Source organism: Tenrec ecaudatus, chromosome 4 (assembly GCF_050624435.1).
Source record: "Tenrec ecaudatus isolate mTenEca1 chromosome 4, mTenEca1.hap1, whole genome shotgun sequence".
Classification (NCBI taxonomy): domain Eukaryota; kingdom Metazoa; phylum Chordata; class Mammalia; order Afrosoricida; family Tenrecidae; genus Tenrec; species Tenrec ecaudatus.
Window position 1 is genome coordinate 180583817 of NC_134533.1, and position 21502 is coordinate 180605318.

A 21502-nucleotide genomic window follows, 5' to 3' on the forward strand; every position below is an offset into this window, starting at 1 on the left:
ATGTGGGCATGACCTTCTCCTGAGGATTCTGGGAACTCCTGTATTTCCTCCTTGGAAGAAGAGGGAGACACTCTTACTCTAGGTTCACTCCCTGTGAGCTCACTCTCCTCAGCACATTCTCTGGGAGACATTGCAGCTGACAAGACACATGGAACTATGCCAGTGCCCTGAGCTGGAGGAAACACAGAGCCCCTGCCAGCACTGAGATGCTTACACCGCCACTGGATCCACAAGACTTCTGACTCACTGGCCTGTGATCTTCATGCATTCGGCATCATCATTTGTGAGTCTGAAGAGGACTTTATAGATTGGTATCAGGTCTATGGACTATTATCAGACTTATGGACTTGATCTGGACTGGGCGGGGATGTTTTCCCAATGTTCAGTTGTTCTTGTATATAAAGTTCTTCCCTGTAAACACGAGTGTCTATGAATTTGTTTCTCTCATCTACCCAGACTAATACAGATAGGTATCTTGTAGTTTCAAACATGAGCTAAATAAGTGTGCTTATATCCATACCTACAATCTCCTAGGTGGGTTTGAAGTGCCAACCTCTTAGCAACCCAACACCGAACCCACACCTCCCTCTGGGTTCTTTGTAACACTCACAGCAGCTGTCTGTTTATTACCATTGATCTTGTTCATAATCACGTAAGGAAAATGCTGGCAGCATTTTAAACAGGAGAAACTGGGTTTTGAGAAATTAAATGACTTCACTTTGTTTTCATGGTTAAGAAAGGACACAAATTTAGGATCACCTAGCTTTTCTTCCTTTGTTATTTGGGAACCATAGTTGTGTTGTCAGCAATACATTGTTTTCTACAAAATAGCGTTTTCACTACCTCTCATTTCAACCTTATCATTGTATTCCTAGACGAGAGCAGAAAATATTGGAAAAAGTACTGACGAGGCAGTGGTAAAATAATGGTTTCTAACTATAGAAACACAGACATATTTTGTTTTCTGAATTTGAACTTCGTCTTCTGTGCATGGACATTTTGCATTGGGCAAATCTGCTGCACGAGATGCCAAGGATGTCCGTTTGAGGACAAAGGAGCAACTGATTAAAAACAATGGTATTTTCTGTCAATTCATATGCTTGTGAAAGTTATACAGTTGATAAGGAAGACCGAAGAAGAATTGTTGCATTTGAATTTCAGTATTGCTGCAAAATACTGCAAGCACCAGGGACTGCCAGAATGATGACCACACATCTGCGTTGGAAGAAGCACAGCCAGAGCGCTCCTCGGAAACAAGGCTGTTCATCTCATGTCTTTGGAAATGTTGGCAGGAGAGTCTGGTTCCAGGAAAAGGACATCATGCTTGGGAAAGTCCAGTGAAAAATAGGAAGACACTGGACAAGATGGACTGAGACAGTGATTGCAACACTGGGCTCCGATATCACAACTGTGAGGATGGTGCAGGACTGACAGGGTTTCGTTTTGGGGTTACTGTGCATCAGAAGCAACTTGATGACACAGAAGGAAGGGAAGAGGGAAGATTCGAAGGAAGATAGGAACGGAGGAGTGCAGAAAAGAAGGAAAATAGGGAAAAAGTGAAGAAGTAAGAAAGGTAGGAACAAAGGAGGAGAGAAGAAATAAACATTTTCAACAGACTAAATGAAGCTCAAGGCGATGATCCAGGATAAACTTTATGTTGAATCAATTAATTGTAGATGTTAACTACATCTAGAGAATATATTCAGAGCGATGTCTAGATTAGTATTTGAATAACAGGGTACCACAGGGGATCACTTTGACTTGGAATCAACTCAAAGGAAATGGGTCTATAGTCTTGACATACCTTAGGAAATATGGGGAAAGACATAAAGTAGGTTGACTAAATTGAATACAAGAGGCATGAAAGTACCTGGTTGTTCATAGCTCTGCCGCTTCCTCTGCCATGATGGGGAGCTAAAAGATACAGATTTGTGGTTGGAGCATGTGAGTTAAAGGAACAGAGGAGCCAAATGAAACATGCTTGGTCCATACATTCATGAGGAGGGATGGACAAATGTTTGAAGTTCACCAATTGGTTTGATGAACTGCTTATGTGTACCAGAGTGGGTATGCCAAAGGGTGGCCAAGAAGTTAATGCTAGGGGGGGGGGCGGGGAAAAAAAAGAAGTTAATGCTTTATATTTCTCATTCATATTTAGTGCCTCATAATTGCATATTGTTTTCTTGGCCTTTCTGGCCTTTCTTATTTTTCTCCATATTCCATACGCTCTACAGTAGAGTTTAATTGTCTTAAATGTTAGTTACTTACCTCCATTTTAGACTATTGTTTGAGTTTTGTCCATCCCAGTTATCTTCCTGTCATCTAGAGGAACATGGAATATGCTTGAAGGGTACAGACAAGGTGTATTAAAGAATAACTATCCACCCCTCGAATTAATAAATTCCAAGTCAGTTAGGATGATTCCAGATGAGAGAAATGCAGTGTAAGGTGTGCCCAAAGCCACAAGTCCCAGATGAAATTGCTTTCTGGTGATTTCTGTCTATGCTTTCTGGGTTGCACACAGATACGTCAAGTAGAGAGTGAATGATAGGCATTCCTGGAGACAGGAATTGCACATACACTCATAGGGTCTGAGAGGCACTAGGAAGCCCTAACTGGCTTAACCTCACCATAAAATGCAGAATGGCTCCCCCTTTTCAGAGCACTCATTGGGCCTTTTGCCAGTGACTCACTGAGCCATCAAAACGGGCAGATTGCAAAACACCACTTTTGGGTAAAGCAGCAACATCTCGTGTTGTTCCGCTACAATCGATGATGTAACAAAAGTTAAAAAAAGAAAAAAATGCCGAGTGGCTTTCTTAAGTCCCCTTCCATGAATCAAAGGTCCTTTCCTCTTTTGCTTTCCTTTAGCCAACTGCCTTTGTCTGCTACGACTGCTATACCACACGTGATTGGGGTTGGCTCCAAAGAACAATTTATTTCTCACAGTTTAGAAGACTAATTCTAGGAATAGGTCCTCTCGCTGTTGGCACTGTGGGAAGAGCCTTGCCTCTGGGGTTTCTGTTCCTAGACCGCTTGGTGATCTTCACAAGACTGCTATCTTGTCCTTTCGGTGCTCTGATCTATAACTACACTGCCTGCTCCTTAGAAAACTCAGAGACCACCGGGCTTGGGGCACACCTTACACTCACAAGGCCTCAGAAACAAGACAACTCCTGTTCCAAGTGGGGTTTCCCCTATCAGTACAAAGATTAATATTCAAACACATATTTGGGAGGACACCATTAGATTCATAACGTCAGCGATGACTCTTTGAAGAACTTTGTAGGAATTTACCTGCTTAAATATATGACGCAATTTACCACCTTAAATATAGACAGTCCGTCCTCCCCATCCCATTCCCCTCTCTCCAACTCTTCTTCTAGTGAAAGAACAGAGAAACGTAACAACCCTACTTGGTTGGTTTTATTTTCATTTTTTATTGAAAGCTTCATCAAAGAAAACAGAAGTTTAAACCTAACATCCACTGATCTACAGAAAGCCCAAGGAACAGGGGGAAATGGCAGCTAATTTGACTGTGGTACATATGACAAAAATAAGATAAAACCAGAAACACCGTAGAATTACAGAACTTTCCATGACAGAGAGAGTAGTACAAAAATGCTCTTAAATAAAATTCAAATTGAATGATGTTCCAAAGTTCCAATAGAATATGGCCTGAAATAAGAATTTTAAAAGAAACTGTATCCCATTTTCTTCTTAGAAATGAAATCTTTCATAGCAAATACACTTTTACACATTACTTTTAAAATTAGGATTCATTTTAATTCTTCTTTTTTAAGTAAATGGAGGTCATTATTTTCCAGAATGATGAAGACTTTGTCAGGTGCCTCTTTGAAATGATTTTTTACAGTTCCTGAAAAATATAGGCTAGCTCCTTTTTAGAGATGTGGAGATAACACTTTGGGGACATGGTGATAGAGCATGTTTAGTAATAATCTAAGATCAGAGGGTTTAAATTACAAAGTATAACTCTGAAGTTACCCTTAGGACATTATTTAAAGTGATCATAAAATATCCACCGGAGTGTCAAAGCCATTTAGCCTTAGCCTTCATACAGTAAAACAAAGTAAAAATAATAAAAATAAAATAAAGCTTTTGGTCAGAGTTAAGAGGGGTAAGAATATGTATTTAACTAAGAGCCGCTATTATATTCTTATAACAAAATTTGAGTTGACTCCCTTTCCTATTGATTTAAAACTCAGCAGCATAATTGAAAACCCAGCCCCTCCTTTTGAGGGAAGCCAAAGGGTTTGCTAGTTTTTCCTTGAAATCCTGAAAAAATACAGCCAACTCGCAATTCTCTGCTGTGGGTGGGAAAGGAACATTATGGATAATTATATAAATCCATATTATATAAAACACTGACCTGAATTTTACCAATGATTTAAAATATGTAATGATCAATCATTAGTTAATTATAAAAAGAGAGAGAGAGAGAGAGAGAGACTAAATTCAATTTTATCTCCAATTGGTTTCTTTTTCTACCCTCAGGGTGAAATGTTAACAAAAGCCAGCGGAGCCAAAGGCCTCAATTCTCATAGTTGAAAGAAAATAGAAAAGTGGGGGGTGGGGTGGGGAGGAGGGATACCAAATCCACAAACTAGCTATTAGCCCTTCCAAAACTAAGAGGGGTTGCATTTCTGCAAGATTCAGAACACTGGGCAGATACTAACTGGAGCAAATAAAATGGGAGATATTTCCAACATGGCTCAGTGGCCTGGGGATTCTTCCTCCAGTTCCATGGTTGATTCCACCTCAGTATCCCCTTTAAAGCTTTCTGAATGGAAATAGCTTTTAATTTGTTCCTCTCAGAGAAATAAATATTTAAGAAGCTATTGTTCCATTGTGATGCAGTGAACATTTGTATGTTGGGGTACGAGATTAAAAAGACAAGAAATCACTAATGGGCAGGGGTTCCTCTCTCCCACATCATACTAGGTCCTTGGGTTCGCTCAGGGATTTAGTATATAGAGCTTGTGCACTTTTCCTGGAATTGATGTCACCCACGAAGGACAATCATCCTTGGGTGAGCACTTGGGTTAAGGAACCGATTTAATACTTAAGAATGCTCGAATAGAAATATTCAACTTCAGCCAGACCACACGGTCTTCTGATGCCACGGTGGATATCATTTGTAAAACAAAATTTATTCATTAGTGAGATCCCATGATCGCTCTGTGACAGGAAGGGGAGGATGGCGGAATCGATGAGCTAGTTTAAATGCTGTCAATGCATCAGATTGAAGTGAGAAACTGTCAGGCCCAGTGAGCTCAAACTGCTGAGGCCTGCCAGCCCCAACAGCATGAGCAAACACAACCTCCTTGACACCCCAGTGTGGACACAATAGTCCAGCTCAAGGTTATGGCACATTTAAAGAACACTGTAATTGTGGCGTGTGATTTGCCACGTGGGCCGGATGTTGTTGCACACCCATAGATGTCACTGCAATATGAAGTCATAAGCAAAGATATTCAACACTGAAACCACGTGAGGGTTTCTCGGTATTTATAAACTCATCGGAGGTGGTCCATGCACTCAAATGAAGACGGAGTTGTCGAACGCATATTTAGACTCCGATTTTTCTGTGTAGCCAGCCCGTTCAATCACGAAAGAGACTGCACGAGTCCCTGTGGAAACTGAGTTCCATTTTCATTAATGAAAAAAAAAATTCATTGGGCCATTGTGTACATCCCAATTATTTACAATAAACTGGAGGAGTGGAAAACTTTTGGGGAGCAACACGGTGGCGGAGACTTTCAAGCAGTTTAGCCAGTGATGTATTCCCTAGGTGTGGTGACATTATGTAAGCGTCTGCTGATAGCCAGCCTTTGGACTCCCAGCTTTCAATTTCTAGTGTGAGTGCTTTTAACACCTTATAGTTTTTCATCAGAAGAAGGTAGAAGTGAGTTTTATATGCTGTCAAGATCTGTGGCGGATCCGCTGAGATCACAGAAAAAATTGATTCAAGCGAAGCATAGAAACAATATTCTGAGAAGCCGAAATCTCCCAAAGCAACAGACTATTTCTTGCCAACAGGAGTCAGGTAGAGGATGCTTTGAGAATATCATGCCACATGACAATTTTACAGCATGCTAGTGTTCGAAGACACACTCTCACCACCATTTACTAGCATTTGCCTTTAGCTCTATTAGAAGCTACCATTTTCTTTGGAAGATATGGTCCACATCAGGGAGTTCTCACCAAGCGTGCGGGCTTTGTCTTCTTGACATCTCCTGACCATTAGTAAGAGGGAATCTACTCTTCCACTGACCAGATAGCTAGAGATTGGTTGAGATTCCGTTTATCCCATTTGGACTGTGGCTTTCATTTGCTTCCTGATGTTTAGAGGATGTCTTGGCAGTTAAAGTCAAAAGCAGAAAGGGAAACATTTGAATCAATGTTTAAAAGTTTGGTGAACCAGAACATGTGAAAAATGAACTTCAATGTTTTACAAATGTTTATACTCCGAAATTTAAAATCACCATAATATATATTAAGTTAGGAGTCTGGTGTCTGCATTTATAGAACTCATGTATGGGTTTGCTTTATTTTTCATACACAACAGTGTTGCTTACCTGTTGATGTTTGATTTGGTTTTGTTTGTTTGTTTTACCCAGACTTGATTCTGATAAATAACAGATAAAAGGAGTGGTTTGAACATGTGCCATTTTCCCATTTTTGGTTCTTTTAGTTTGAAATAATATACACAGAATGGCATGATGTGAACAATCCAAACACAAACTACATGGACACATAAATGACAGGTAGAATCGTCTCCTCTTGCTGGAAGTGGCTTAGCAAAATGGAGATTATTGAAAGTCCATAGTTGAAAAAAAAATACGTTTCTGAATGTATAAATTAAGCAGCAGCTGTGATTAGAAACAGGAAGTTACCCAGGCACATTCATTAGCCACATGGTAGCTACCTCTTAGCCTCATTATTGATTGTGTACATGAGGCTTTCTTTGTATCACATGAATAATCTGTTAACAAATGAAAATGTGTTGGTTTCATATTCAAATGAATCCTGCCCAGGACAGTCCTTATTTATACAAAGAATCCAAAGTGGAAAGCATAGACTCTGGGGTCCCCATATATGTTTCCTTCTACGCCCCCTGCCGTGGGTCCCACTGATCAAGATGAAAGTGACGTGCCATCCTTAGAACACATGAGGAGGTGAAAGATGAACCGGAAAACAAAAGCATAAACGTAAGCTTCGCTCTAAAGCATGGGAAACGCAAGGAAGGGGAAAGCCAGTTGGAATTTCTCTGTTTTCTGGATCCACGTTTGTATCTGATTTAACTGCAAGGATAGGGACTACTTCTCCAGATTCGAGTTTCCATTGATGGGGTTGCCCTTAGGAGAACCAGGCTCTATGTCAAGACTGGTGCATTGTTCAGTATTTAATGGGTCATCAACAGGGAAATAGTGACTATTTCAAACAACTAACCCTCATTACTCGTTTCAACTCATTCAAATCAAAAGATATTATTTACCTTTTGAATTTTGGTTTCAAAAAGTTCATTCTCCACTCCTTAATAGTGCACTGAATGTCTTCTGGATGAAGGCAGGTTTTTGTTACGTCTTGAAAAGCTTCATCCATTTGATTCTAATGATTCATTCAGAAAGCAATTCTACTGAATGATTCAACTAACAGAATCGCAATACCCTTAATTTCAGGTGAAGCTGTACAGATTGAATATGGATTTTATGAATCAAATAGGCAGAGATTATCTTCCAGGGAAGTTGATTGAATTTAGTTGAGACAAAATTGTGCATCATTTTAAATGCAAATATCTCTCCTTTGGCTTAATGATTGATTAAACCTAATTCTTTTGGTTCGTATTGATATAAATCACATAATTTCTTGATTGTCAACTAGCATTTTAAGAACTTATCTAAATTCCAGTAATCGAATACTCAATCTTTATTGGTCCGATTTGCCTCAGAGAGTGAAATGAAAATAAAAAGGTCTATTTTATCTTCTTTCTGGCAATACCAGGATATGGAAATACAGTAGAAAGGGGCAAAAAGATGTCCTCCCTCCCTCACTACAGAACGAAAGTGATTCTTCATGCTCGATGATGACAAAGACCGAGGTGAGGAGACAAAACCAGAGGTGTCAGAATTTAAAGGAAGACTGTCATTACAAATACAATGTGACCTTTTTCAGGAGACCATTCACCATTGCACAGAATAGCACTAAACTTTTAAAACAAATGACCTTTCAGACCAGGTTCAGGAAGTGTCTTCCGTTTAAAATTTACAGAAAAAAAAAATCCAACCGATTAGAGCGAGAGTCTTGACTTAACGGTGGCCATCGGTTTAGGCTTTACTCTTTGAGAGACGCTCAGAGAAGGTAAAGCCATTTAGCTGTCTCCATAACTTTTCATCTGGGACTGCTGACGATAGTAGATACAAGTTTCTACGATCGACCAAAGTACGTGAAAAAAAAAACCACATTTTTTTTTCTTTTGCGGTATGTAAAACACCAGTGGAAGAGAGTTTAAACAAACACAAAGTAAGAACTGGTCCGGCCATGTAGGTCAAATAAATTTTTAAAAAAAGGAAAAGGAAAAACAACTTCTATCTTCTGGACTGCAATAGGGGTCACTTCATCTTTGGTATAAAATAGGCCATCCATAGGCTAAATTTGATCACAACTAGGAAAGACTACAGAAATTGTCAACAATTTCTCTATCTATTGCTTTTTTTTGTTTTTTGTTTTTTGCACTTTTTGACCATAAGCTCCTATCTACTTAAGTTTTTTGTTTCTTTAATGCTCTTAAGCTAAGTTTTGCAATGTGACAAGCAAAGCTGACTAAAAAGTTTGTAAAGCTCATAAAAAAGACTGCAGATAAAAAGCACTAACGCTTTGCTAGCAATCACGCTTTGTAAATTAAAAAAATCTGCATTCTGCCCCCCAAACACGCATTATTTCTAATGCAGTTGTTTTTAAACCAACATTAATAAACTTTACCATAAAACGTTTAGCCTTCCAGAATGATTTGTGTCAACAGTTAAGACAAAGCTCATGAAAAGTCCCAGCATTTTCCCAATTTTTGAAGTTGCCAAGGTTTCTTTTATCAACGAATTTTCTTCAAATGAAGAAAAGCATTTTCTCTTAAACTGTACAGTTTTTTTTTCACCCTAAAAACTCATAGTCTTAGACTTCTGCGCCAGTGAAAACTGGCACAATATTTCAATTCTTCCTTGATTTTTTTTAACAAGACGTTGACAGCTTGCCTCTAGAGCCTTTGACGTCCTTAAAATTAAGGCAATTAAGATTCAAGATAAATCTTACCTAAACTTTTAAAAGAAAAAACAATAACCAAAAAATAAAACAACAACCAAAAAAAAAAAACCTTACTAGATTTAAACAAGGAAAAGAGAGAAAGAGTAGCTTAATTGCTGAGGAAGACAAATTCTTCCCACTTGTTGACATTAGGTTTAAAAGGAGAAAGAAAAAAAATCTATCTACACCTTCAGGTAATTCTGAATTCACATGTTCCTCCAGATAAAATGCCAACCTTCTATCTTTGTTTGTAGGTTTGCTTTGCTTGTTTGTTTTCTTCCTCTTCTGGGATTTCTTTCTTTATTAAAAAAAAAGATGGCAAAATTAAACTGTCAGACCACATGAAGGAACCATTTGCACGGCACATTAAAAATGCTTTGTTTTTCATTGGATAAAGTAGAAAATTAAAAAAATAAAAATTAAAAACAAAAAGCATTCAGTTGATGCCTGTGCAAACTGGAAGCCAACTTCTTGTTCAATGAAGTTTCTTCATTCAAGGCAAAGTTTCAGGTGGACATTCTGCAGTCCAATTTATGGTCTGTGAAGACAAAAGAAGGCGAGGAGCCATTAAATCAAAGCGACGTCAGAACCATCCTTGCTGTGATGCTTCTAGTGAGGTCTCTGGAAGATTCCCAGCTCTTTCAGTGGGACGCTCTACACGTGGAAGCTATAAGACACATTGGCCTTCTGGGGATGCCAAAATTTGGCAATGTTCAAGACAATATATACTCGGGCCCAAAAGCTTGGTTATGTTAGAAATCAAGGTTAAGTTAGGAATAGCTTTCAATTCTAAAGCTGTACTACAATCCAATAGAACTGGACATGCAATGCTTCCAATGTGCAGAGAACTAAACACGTTTAGTGCCTGGTTGATGTGCTGACTTTCCCCCAGACTATTTCTGTTGTTCTGTACCTTCAGAAGTCCCATGGGGTTGGTGCATCACTAACTCAGTCATCACCTACGGAGTTCCTATTCTATACCCAAGAATGTATGCTATCTTGTGATATTGACCAATGTGTTCACAGAAGCCTATTGAGCCAACAAGTAGTAAGAAGTCAATGAAGTTTTGCTTTCTTCCCTCGCTCCGTTCTTCTCTTCCTTTCACATCCCTTCCCCGCCTAGATTTTAGATTCTCGAGATAAGAGTCTATGGGTTTGCTTCTTGTGTTTGTAATGCTCCTGGAGTCTTCAAGGCTGATGGGCACATAGTGAGTGTTGAACTAGACAGCTGCCACTTTTGCCCAGCCCAGATCCTGTCTTCTTCAGCGGCCCGATCTACACTGCAGTGGCAAGCTCTATGATGGTTTGCCTTTATTCTCCGCTCTTTGGCCAAACATTAGGATTTTACTAAAAACAAACAAAGGCGTGCTAACAAGGATCTTTATGTATGTAGGCTACATTTTGATGAGCATCTCTTCTTTCATAGCACAGGACAACAGGGGGGAAAACACCAATGGTTTTTTTCTGATGCCTCAAGGTTGGTGGACATAGTTATTGTTCACTATATAAAAATTAGGACTGAAGGAGTGCCGGAAAGGTCAATTTTAGTTCTCAGTCTCCTCCCCAGCTATTTCTCTGGTCCTGGGCTGCATCCAGCAACGAGCAACGAGATTTAGGCCAGTTTGGAAAACGCTTCCTTCCACCCTTAATGCTTTGAACTGTGTAGCATCTTGGACTTGCCCAAAGGAGGATCCTTTTCTAATATGCAAAAGCAGCAACAATAACAACAACAACAACAACAACAACAAAATTACTACATGACCTGGTGAACTCTTGATGAGGATCCTGCCAGGAAAATGTGTAGTTGATAAAAGTGAATACTGTGATTTTTTTTTCAGCCAACAGTTTACTCACACATCTCTAGAAAAAAAATATTTTCTTTTGTAGGTTACAAGTGAAAATAGAGATTGTCGAAAGAAGGGATTCAATTATAATTTTAATAATAGCAGCAATAAGGGAAGTTTATTATCGTAGTCATGGGAATTATAATCTACATTATAACTTGTCTTTCTACACCTTTGCAAACTGTAGATTTACTCAATTAATTTCAAAAAGTCTATCCTCCTCTGAGAGAGAGGAGACTGGGTGGTTTCTGTTTGTTTATTGGCTGTTTTTTGCTTTCTTTTTGGTCTATTCTTTCCACCCCCTCAGCTTCCAGATGAACTGAGCAGAAAATGCCTTTAATAGCAGACAGTATATACCTCTATGCTAACCTCTCCATGAATGGCATCTTACTCAATGGATTAAACTGACACTGAAGACCCTCACTGCTCCGTTACTTCATAGGAATTGCCTTCAGAATCATTCATATTTATAAGCTATGCTGTAGCTATTTTCAGATGTTATAACTTTGCACAAATGTTTCCCATAGCCCTCTCCCGTGACTTGCTTAGCTTTTAATGTGACCTTGTTGCAGCCTAAAAACAAATGAGGAGACGTAAATGGGCGCTCTTTACATTTTCAGAGAAAGTGTGTTACTATACAATAGAACTTCATTTCCTCCTGCCCACCTTCTCTGTCCTAGACGATGTACAAAAGCGCACATTTACATATGCTTACAGATTGCACTGATGTCCCTAAAACAGAAGACTTGTAAATTTTCAAATTGTAATCATTAGCCACAAAAATTGTCTTCAGCAGGAGTGTGAGACAACTTGGGAAACAAAATGGGATGCAGCATAAAAATAAATAATTATGAATAAGATCATGTGCGTGAAGCCATTTGCTAGCTGTAAATCACTAGGCAAATAACATGCATTAGAACTCATAAGGTTGAGGCCATAAAGGGTGGTGATCCAGGAGCCAGCTTGCACATCGTGAGTATACTGACAATGTAAAGAAGTTGATGTTCGGGCGGGTTATTGGAGAAGATGAAAAAATAAAAGAAATCCTCTGCCCCTCTTTGTTTGACATGAAGGCCTTCTGCACTGGAAGGAATGTTGGAAGATCGAATATTTGGTGACGTTTAGGAGCATAGAATCACTGGAAACGCTCCCATCGGCCTTTCCCCTTCGAGTGGAGGGAACTGACTGGGAAAGAGGCCAGTGCGGAGTTCAAGCTGGCGGCTTTCGGGGTTAGAAGGGGTCGTGTTGTGAAGAGGTCTGGGGGATCAATTAAGGGTGTACCATTTTCCAGTGTCTTCTCCGACGCACAGTGCAGGGTGCAGTGAGCTGATTCTGCATCACGCTGCTACGCTGGGCGCACGGCAAGGCTGGCAGTCTCGAAAACACACGGGGCAGATCTGCTCTGTCCTCTGGGCTCAATGAGTCAGAACCGACCTCTTCGGAGGGAGTTTGGTTTCGGTTTTTATAATCTTCCTGAGGAGCCCTAGTGGGGAAATGGCTTCACCATCAGGTCGCTAACTAACAGCAACACCACAGAAGGAAGACGTGGCAGTCTGTTCCTCTGAAAACCCACTGCTCCCCAGTCCGTAAGGAGCAGTTTTCCTGTGGCCTAGAGATTCACTAGGAGCCAGAACGGATTCAAAGAGAGTGAGTTTGGTTTGTAGACATTTGTTTTCGCCCTTTAAGTCACTGCGTGGTACAAATGGTAATGTGCTTTCCAGCTAACCAGAAGACTGGAGCCTTGCTTGCCTCTGGACGCACCCAGAAGACAGGCTCAGCCATCTTTCTGAAAGAGCACACCACGGAAAGCCTGGGAGCACAGTTCTGCTGAGAAACACAATGAGCAGCATGAGTCAGGCTGCTACGATCCCAAACCAACTGCACACGTGCACAACCTACCAATGAAGAAGCCTGCGAATAAACACTTTTTGGAATGAATGTAATTTTAAAAATTAGTATTAAAGTAGTTCTCATGTAGACAATCAGGATATAATTGACTTTTTAGGAATTAATATGTAAAAACAACAAAAAATAATATCATGGGAGAAGGGCAGTGTATACCCTAATCCTTCAGAAGGGAAGCATTGGAAGTGTTCTCCTGGCCCCATGGAAGGTCTTAGCCATTTGTATCTTAATAGCTTGATAATGAACTACAATTAACAAGTGCCTTTTGCAGAGTTTAATTCGGTGGCTCCTAATTTAATTTACTCAGGGAATGCTTCTTTCACAGATCACTGTGAGAGAACAACTCACAACTTCAGGACACGGAGGAAAATTGACCTGCAGCAACAGAGATCTAATTTATACCCTTTAAACAAAATCAAGCCCACTGTTAACACAGGGCTCTTGGGTTCAAGCCTCTTTTTTTTTTTTAACACTTAAACGCTTAACCACTGAATCATCAGAGCTTCTTCCAAACCAACCCCAGTGCTGTGCAGTTGTTTCCAACTCAGATCGGCCCTCTGGGATAAAAGAGAACTGCTTTCAGAGTTTCCAAGACCTACACTAATCTTTATGAGGGCGGATAGCCTCATCATGCTCCAGGAGGCCAGCCGGTGGGTTTGAACCTCCAACCTGATGATTAGCAGCAGAGAGTGTTAAGCACCGTATCGCCACGGTTCTTCTTCAATCCTTTGAAAACCCAAACCACTGCCATCACTTGGACTCTGACTCAGAGCAAAGTTATGTGGAGCACAGTTAACAGTGCAAGCTAGGTAAACATCTACAGAACCAGCTAGCGTCATCTTTCTCCGGCTGGTGTGTTTGAACCACAGTCTTTGCCATGAGCAATCCAATGCTTAACTCAGGGTCAACAGGGCTCTTGTACTCCCGATTGGGCACTCTGCTCTAACCCTCTCATTCTGCAGAAGAGGAAAACTAGGTTCAGAGGGTAGAGTGGCAATGAGTAAGGGGAAAAGGTAGACTTTGATCAGTAATAATAAAATTATTCTGTATTATGTAATTTAGTTTGGGAACTTCGTTCTACTTACCTTAAGTTTTCCTAAATAACCCAGGGAAAAATAAAATTATTTGGATAGACACTGGAATTTCCACAGAATTCCCAAAATAAAACTGCTATGCAGTTTGCCATCTGCTTATAAGTGATCAGTCTCATTTGCATCACTAGCCTCTTTTTGACGATGGAGAGGGGGAGGGAGTATGAATATAAAATGTGAGAACCAGTGTTTTATCTTGGAATGTGGAATTGGAAATATTAAAATATTGAAGATATAGGTCCCGGACATAATTCTTTTAGTCAGAGGGATGCCATTTATCTCTGTTACATTTTTTCCCCTATAACCTACTCTTGTAGTTCACGTTCAAATGCAATTAATATAGACATGGGAGTGTTAAATATACGTGCAATTTCTTTAGCTACTTTTCAGGGGCATTCAGCTGCCCTAATCAGAATTTCAGACCCCACCAGAGGTCAGCTAGCATTTAATGAGAAAGGCCAGAGGTTTGTTTGAGTACTTTAAGTTATCCATTTCTCAATTATCATAATGATTGTCAGAGATGGGTTATCTGGTGCAAGTATAATTAGCTTAATGGATGTTGGAAATGAGCTGCCATTTGTGAAATGTGGAGTGTCCAAGAAGGAGGATTGGCTAAAATAGGGACAGTTTCCTCTCTGCATGAAAGGACCTATAGTAAAGCATAGGGGTGTCTGTAACCTGTAACTTTAGGGATTTATATTGGTTGCGGTTTGACTCAAAATAGGCTTGGTAGGGGTAGAAGATTTCTGGAGGCCTCTTTAAGGATAACCTGTAGCAATGGTTGAATTCTATGACTGGATTTCTTATGTCAGGCCTCGGTAAGATTACTTAAAAGAGAGGGAACTTGTTCCAGCTTACAGAACAAACTCGATTATTGCTTGGGGCTCCTTCTCTAACAACAAAAAAATGTCTCTGTAGACGCCCTTACCATAAGAACCAGATGCTGTCTAGATGGTGCCAACTCATGGTGAACCCATGTGTTCAGGAAAGAACTGTACTTCATAGGGGTTTCAAGACTACAACCTTTTAGAAGCAGATTGGCAAATGTTTCTTCCAAGGCATCTCTAGATGGTTTGGAACAGCAAACCTCGTGGTTGTAGTAGAGCATGAGTCCTTAATGATGTGTGCCACTCCGCGGCTTTTTACAAGCTCTGTGTCTTTCAGACTCTTCTGGTGACAGTAATCTATGAAATAGAACCCAGGAGTCCACAAGACGCAAGCGTTTAGCTCAATTCCTCGGGTCTGCCTTGTACAGCTCTAAAAATCTCATCTCTTGCCTTGACACAAGCCTCTTTCTCTTGCTAGAAATTTATCAAGACTTGGCTAGAGTTGTTTCATTCCTTCCTTTTATTAAAATTCAGAAGTGATGGCCGGCTCTGGATTTATTTGCTTTTGATAGCATTTGATGTGTTTTCGTTATTTTTTTTTCAAGTCCAAGGCTATTGCGTCATTCTGAGTCGGCACCAACTCAATAGCAGTGAGGGCGGTAACGTCACATCCTGAGCACATTTAAGATTGAGGAAACCAAGACTGAAAACGCAGCTTTACGATTTACTTTTACTGGAAATATTGGAGTTTTCCCCAAAATAAGTCGTTAGATTTTGTTGTTGTTGTTAAATTGACTGCAATGTCCTTCTTGTGCCCCTGTCAACCTTTTTTTGATAGTCCCCCACCCCCCACATTCACTCTTAGCTTGGCAATGTGATGTGTTTGGCCAGCTAATCCTCTTGCAAAGGAACCACCAGCAGAGCATTGCAAGTATTGCGGTAGGTTGCGCATATGCTATTTTGAGCCAACCACGTGAATAAGGCTGCTGGAGGATAAGAAACATGTCGTCCATCCCTCTCAAAATCAGCCAGGAATTTAGCTGCATAGGTGACCAGTAATTTTCCCCCACTGCCTAAGTACACCCAGAAGAGCCATCTGCTGGAGGTCAGCCTAGATGGCCCACATAATCCTGAGCTACGTGAGTGCTTGCCATTAAGCTTAGGGTGATTTGTAGGACTTCAGAAGCTAGAAGATACAACATGGGAGAATGACTGACCATCAGGGCGAGAGCTTGGCACAGCCGCACTTACTTAGACTGTTGATAAGAATATGCAGGTGCATGTTCGCTGGATGTGTCCACTGCTATCTGTTGCTGCTGACCACTGGTGTCCTGGGATGATGGTGCCACTGTCTGGGGAGAGGTATCGGCAACAACACCCTAAGGAGGTGAATCAGAATACAACACTTAACTGGTTTTAGCAGAAGGCTCTCTCCCAGATCAATTGGGGGAGAATAGCTCTCATCTAAAAAGTTGTCAGTTCCATTGACAGAAATACTCCCAATAAGTATTCAAATAGCAGAGCAGATTCAGATAAAGACTGAGGAATTCATTCTAGTGTGTCTTCACCACGTCTTTGGAGTAGCCGCACTGAAGAACACCCTTTGGGCCAGACTTATTAACCATGCTTGGACATTGTCACATCGAACACCAAAGTATAAATTAAAAAAATCATGTAGGATTCCTACACAGAGCATAGAGTCAAATATTCTCCTGGAGTCACACACTGTACAATTCCTGTATGAATTGAGAAAACTACGGCACCTGACCTTAATAAAAATCTGTATCATTGTTTGGAATTCTCTTTAAAGGACACCATTTAAGCAGGTTTTCTCCTCAATAATCTGGTGATGTTTTTGTCTTCCTTTCCTTTTTTAGTATTTCATTAGGAGCTCTCCCAGATATTATGACAATCCATAGTTCCATTAGATCAAGAATAATTGTACAATGGCTGCCATCACCATTTTCAGTACATTTTCTTTCCTTTTGAACTCCTTTGATAGCAGCTCCTGTTATTGCCTCCATCCCTGACCTTACCGCCCCCTGAATATGTTATTATTATTGTTGTTTATGCCATAGTTTGCACCATCCGCTGCATCCATTCACGTGAAAGTCTGATGTTCGTTGCCTTGAGTAGGGTTATACAGTCATCATTACACCCCCCACCCCCGATTTTGGCAAACCAATGGCTAAAATTAATTTAGAGAACTCATGAAATAAGAAAATAAGAATTTATCCTTAATTTTGGAATGCTTTAGCCTGGAACTTTTCTATTTCGTGTCAGCAAGGATAACATTTCTAGAACTGATCATCACCAGGGCCAAAAGTTTGGTTCTGAAAGAGGAGCAGGTGGTTGTATTCAGCCATTTTAAGGAAAAGAGCCCAGGTGACCCAGTGGTTACACAAATGGCTGTTCACCCAAAGGTTGCCAGTTCAAACCCACCAGCTGCTCTGTGGGAGATGACAGTTTGCTTCCACAAAGTTCCTTGCAAACTCTCTGGGACAGTCCTACGCTGTCCTCTGTGAGCCAGGAGCCACTCAACAGTAACAGATTCAAGGTCAACATCAGGAAGGAGGGCTGCTCTCTGAGCACATCTTTTGGGTTTTCTTTACAGGCAGGGATACTTGCGGCAGTGTGGAATTTCCAATATTCTTGGTTAATTCTTATTCACTAACTAAAGATCCTTGAAAAAAGAACCCTATCTTCTGAATGATCTTTTATGGTTTTGTCTATACACTGCCATTTCATTTCATGATTTCATCTTTATGTGTGTTTATAAAACTCTTCCTCATTTGGGTGAAAATTTACAGAGAAATTGGTTTCCCATCAACAATGGAGACACATTTTGTTTTGTGATGTTGCTTGCAGTCCCTACAAAGCAACAGCACTCTTCCTACCTCACCCTCCCCCCACCCGCCCACCCCTACCCCCACCCCTGTGTACCGGTTCCACTAGCTCTTCTTCCTGATATCCGAGATTTAGCCCGGAGCAAATGCTGCCCTTTTTAGTTCCTAGGGTGACTGTGTAAGGCATATGTACCCTTCTGGAGTTGTCATTTACCCTGGAGGCCCGTCTATTGTTGGCCTGAAAGACAAGCCACAGGGAAGACAAATTCTAAGGCTGAAGGGTGGTTAAGGGCCATCCATAGTCTGGGGTGTTTCTCTCTTCTCTGCTAGATCATTAAACCGGATCTGTTCTGTGATTTTTGCTTTTTGTTCACATTTTTCTTCTCCTCTACCCAGGATCCTCTGTTATGATCCCCCCAGTACGGTCAGCAGTGTTGTTGGGTCCACATTTAGGGCTTCTGGTCTCAAGGTCATGAAGACCAAGGATCTCCTGAGCGACTGTTTCCATGTCTCTTTATTTGACTTTAGCCACTCAGCTTTGCTCCAGACTAGGAGAAACCACCTCAGAGGGCGGCTCACAAACTCTTAAAACCCCATTTGCTTCTGAGCTAAGTAGGATGCTGAACACTGTCTCTGTGGACTACATTATGTCCAATAGATTCCATGCCCTCTGAGACCAGGATCTGAAGCCCCATTTCCAGTATTGCAGCCCTTCAAAGTATTTCATTATAGCTAAGAAATGCACACACCTCTGCCCCGTGTTCTCTCTTATACACTTGGGAATGCATATCTTTTATAGCTCATAAAATGTGTATGTAGAAATACTATGTGTCAAAGTTGCACAAGATTATGAGTATAGTCCTTTGAACCTACACATAGCTATAATCTGCTTGTTTGCTCATGTAACTAATTGCAGATTAATGTTTCTATACTGCAGATAATGTAAAACAGTGTATATCATAGTATTTGCTTTTGTTATCTAAAACTCTTATGCACCTCATTGGGCTTCCTCTCCCTTAGCAGTTTTGTGCTGATCACCCTTTATTATATATTGCCTTTCATTTCACAAAATTAATGTGTGTTTATTATTATATAGTGAGTAACCTTTTCCTCCCTCCTGCCTGTCCCTGGGAATCATACAATACTTTATTTCCCCTGTGTGTAAACGTTTCCTTTAAACATAATATAATGCACACACACAATATTATGCAACATTAAAGAGTAACAGAAAATCCATGAAATATCTCATCGTGTGGATGGAACTGGAGGACATTATGCTGAGTGAAATAATTTAATCATAAAAGAATAAGTATTGAAAGGGTCCACTATTATAAAAAAGTCAAAGAAATGTTCCCATAGACTTACCTTTTGAATGTGAAAAACCTCACTCTATGAATTCAGTCTTTCTATCCTATTATTTTATATATTTTCTAAACCTTCCATTTGAGTTGACTTGTGTGGCTACTGCTGAATTTTTGGGGAACATTTTCACATAGAAAATAAGCGGCTGCTTTCACTTTGAAGAATAAGTTCAAAACATCTATCGATGTGTACTTTCATTTCTTTCAGCAACAAACCTTAATCTGAGATTTAACTACTATTAGACTGCTTCAAATCAGCCATACCACCAAATGTGCCTTATTATTTTGTAGCCAAGAAAATGCTCAGGTTTTATAGATAAGCCTGGTTGGAAACAGAGAAATACAAATCTGTGGCAGATTTTAATTCATTAATGAAACTGTGTATTATAGGATTCCACTGAATCTGTAAAGGTACTGTGTCTAGGTTGAACTAAGAGGAGGTAAACTGTAGGAGATGACTTGCCTTCTCCCATCTCAAGCTCTGGACGCTGGGAGAATCACGGTGGACTTTCATGTGTTGTGGGGCAAAATATTAGCTGGCCGACTCATAAAGTATCCGTCACAAGATCTAGGGGGTTTCAGGTGAGTGAAAGCATGAACATGTGACTGCGAGGGCACACGAGAATCGAGGGAGAAGCAAGAAGTATCAGACACAAGAGTACACACACGTTTCCCCACCATTGGCACAGCTCTTCTTTCTGTCTTGGCCTATCGAGCTAGATGATTGTGTCCAGAAAACAGAGATGCAGCTGGACAGATATAGCTCAATGGAAAGAAAAGAAGAAAAGCTTCCATTCGAGATATATGTCTTCATGATTCATGGTGTCCACAGAAATGAGTTTGAATGAACTTTTTCTTTCGTATCTGGAGGAAGTCACAAAATCACCCAGGTTTGTCTACTGGACCAGGAGTGCTTTTGGTACCTGTTAGAATCCCCGGGGGAGCCTTTATAAATCCTGATGCTCATGCCATACCCCAGAATAATCATTCAGAATCACTAGGGATGGCACTCGGGCCTCACTATTTGTTAAATTTTCCCATAAAAATAGAGCACACAGAAAAGGTTGAAAATCAGCACAGGAATCCAGTATCTGTTCAATTTTAATCCAGCTTAGTGAGCTAAGTGATCTTGCTAAGGTGCAGATCCTGATTCAGCAAATCTGGGTGATGTTGGAGGGTCTGCATTTCCAACAAGCTCCCAGAGCTCTTCAAGGGAAAAGAAAAGAAAAAGAAAAACCCACTGCTATTGAGATGATTCTGACTCACTCATGTGGCAGGCTTACGCATTACAGAGGGAAGGAAACTGCTCCAGTGGGTGTTTGGGGCCATAATCTTTATGGACATAGATCACCAGGCCTGTTAGCTAAGTTCCCAGTGACAGCTTTCAGGTTAATCCTCAGGAACAAACCATTTGTGCTCCCCAGGGATCTTCAACAAGCTGATTGGTGAAGCAAGTGATGTTCCAGAGCCTTCTTTTTTTTAAGTCAAAAAGCCCTAGATAACCAGCGCCTTCAAATAGCTGAAAGCTTTCTTTTATATATCTTCCCTATTTATGAGTATTTGTGGTTACCGTTTGATGGGATCATGATAGACCTCTCTTTATACCTCCATACAGATGACTTCACTTCATATGCAAAGCAAAACATTGGCATATTCGAGTACATGAATAGAAACCCACCCCTCACTTACCAAAAGGACTACATTCCAATGACCAGGTTGTTTCCTAAATTTAGCATGGTGCAGACATATGTGGAGGATGTTTACATCACCTCACCCCCTCACCTGTACTGTGAATGTCCTCTCAAGCCCATCACTGTCATTGCCACCTCCCCTCCTGCTAGAGCTCTTCCCTCCCCCCCTCCCCCCATGACTATCTAGAGGGCTGTCCAGTCTTCCAAAAAAAAGATGTCCCAAGTTTGTCCCTCTCTCCAGCTCTGGGCTCCTCTGGTATTCTTAGGGCAGTATTTTTAGGATGGATGGCCCATCTTATGTCCTCAAAGACCCCCAAATACCTTCCATGCTTTGTCAAGAGCAGAGAGCGCCCCAACTGGGGTAGAAGGGCCTGTAGGCCTCAGGGGAGTCACACACATCCTGTCAAGCCCCTCTGCCAACCTCCCACTAAAGCATCAGCCAGTTGTAGGTATTTGGCCCTGCCCAAGCCAGAGCTTCCTCAGAGGCCAAGGCAGCCCTCTGCTTCTGACCTGAAACTATAATCCAAGCTGGTTACTCACCAGCTGGTCCCAGCCCCGCCAAAGGGGCATGACCTGTCCTCCCCTCTGCCACCTCTGGAAGCACAAGGGAGTGTACAAG

The 21502-nt window shown here is 40.8% G+C and overlaps 1 protein-coding gene and 1 non-coding gene across 9 annotated transcripts in view; one reads left to right on the forward strand and one right to left on the reverse strand.

The window, feature by feature from the left end:
* The first annotated feature begins 2650 nt into the window (after window positions 1-2650).
* LOC142447695 (small nucleolar RNA SNORA21) lies at window positions 2651-2786 on the forward strand. Its single transcript, XR_012784355.1, has one exon. It is a non-coding gene; the product is annotated as a small nucleolar RNA SNORA21 (small nucleolar RNA).
* Window positions 2787-3416: 630 nt separating this feature from the next.
* Window positions 3417-21502, reverse strand: part of RBMS3 (RNA binding motif single stranded interacting protein 3) — an 860635-nt gene continuing 842549 nt past the window's right edge. For 5 of the 8 annotated variants that reach the window (XM_075547116.1, XM_075547121.1, XM_075547113.1 and 2 more), the window contains 2 exons: window positions 16237-16364; window positions 3417-9856 (listed from right to left, as the gene is read on the reverse strand). In XM_075547116.1, coding sequence (XP_075403231.1) covers window positions 9850-9856; window positions 16237-16364 — 135 coding nt within the window. In that variant the 3' untranslated portion in view covers window positions 3417-9849. Of the gene's footprint in view, window positions 9857-16232; window positions 16365-21502 lie in introns of those variants that run through there. The other 3 variants (XM_075547118.1, XM_075547114.1, XM_075547119.1) reach the window with 1 other exon arrangement.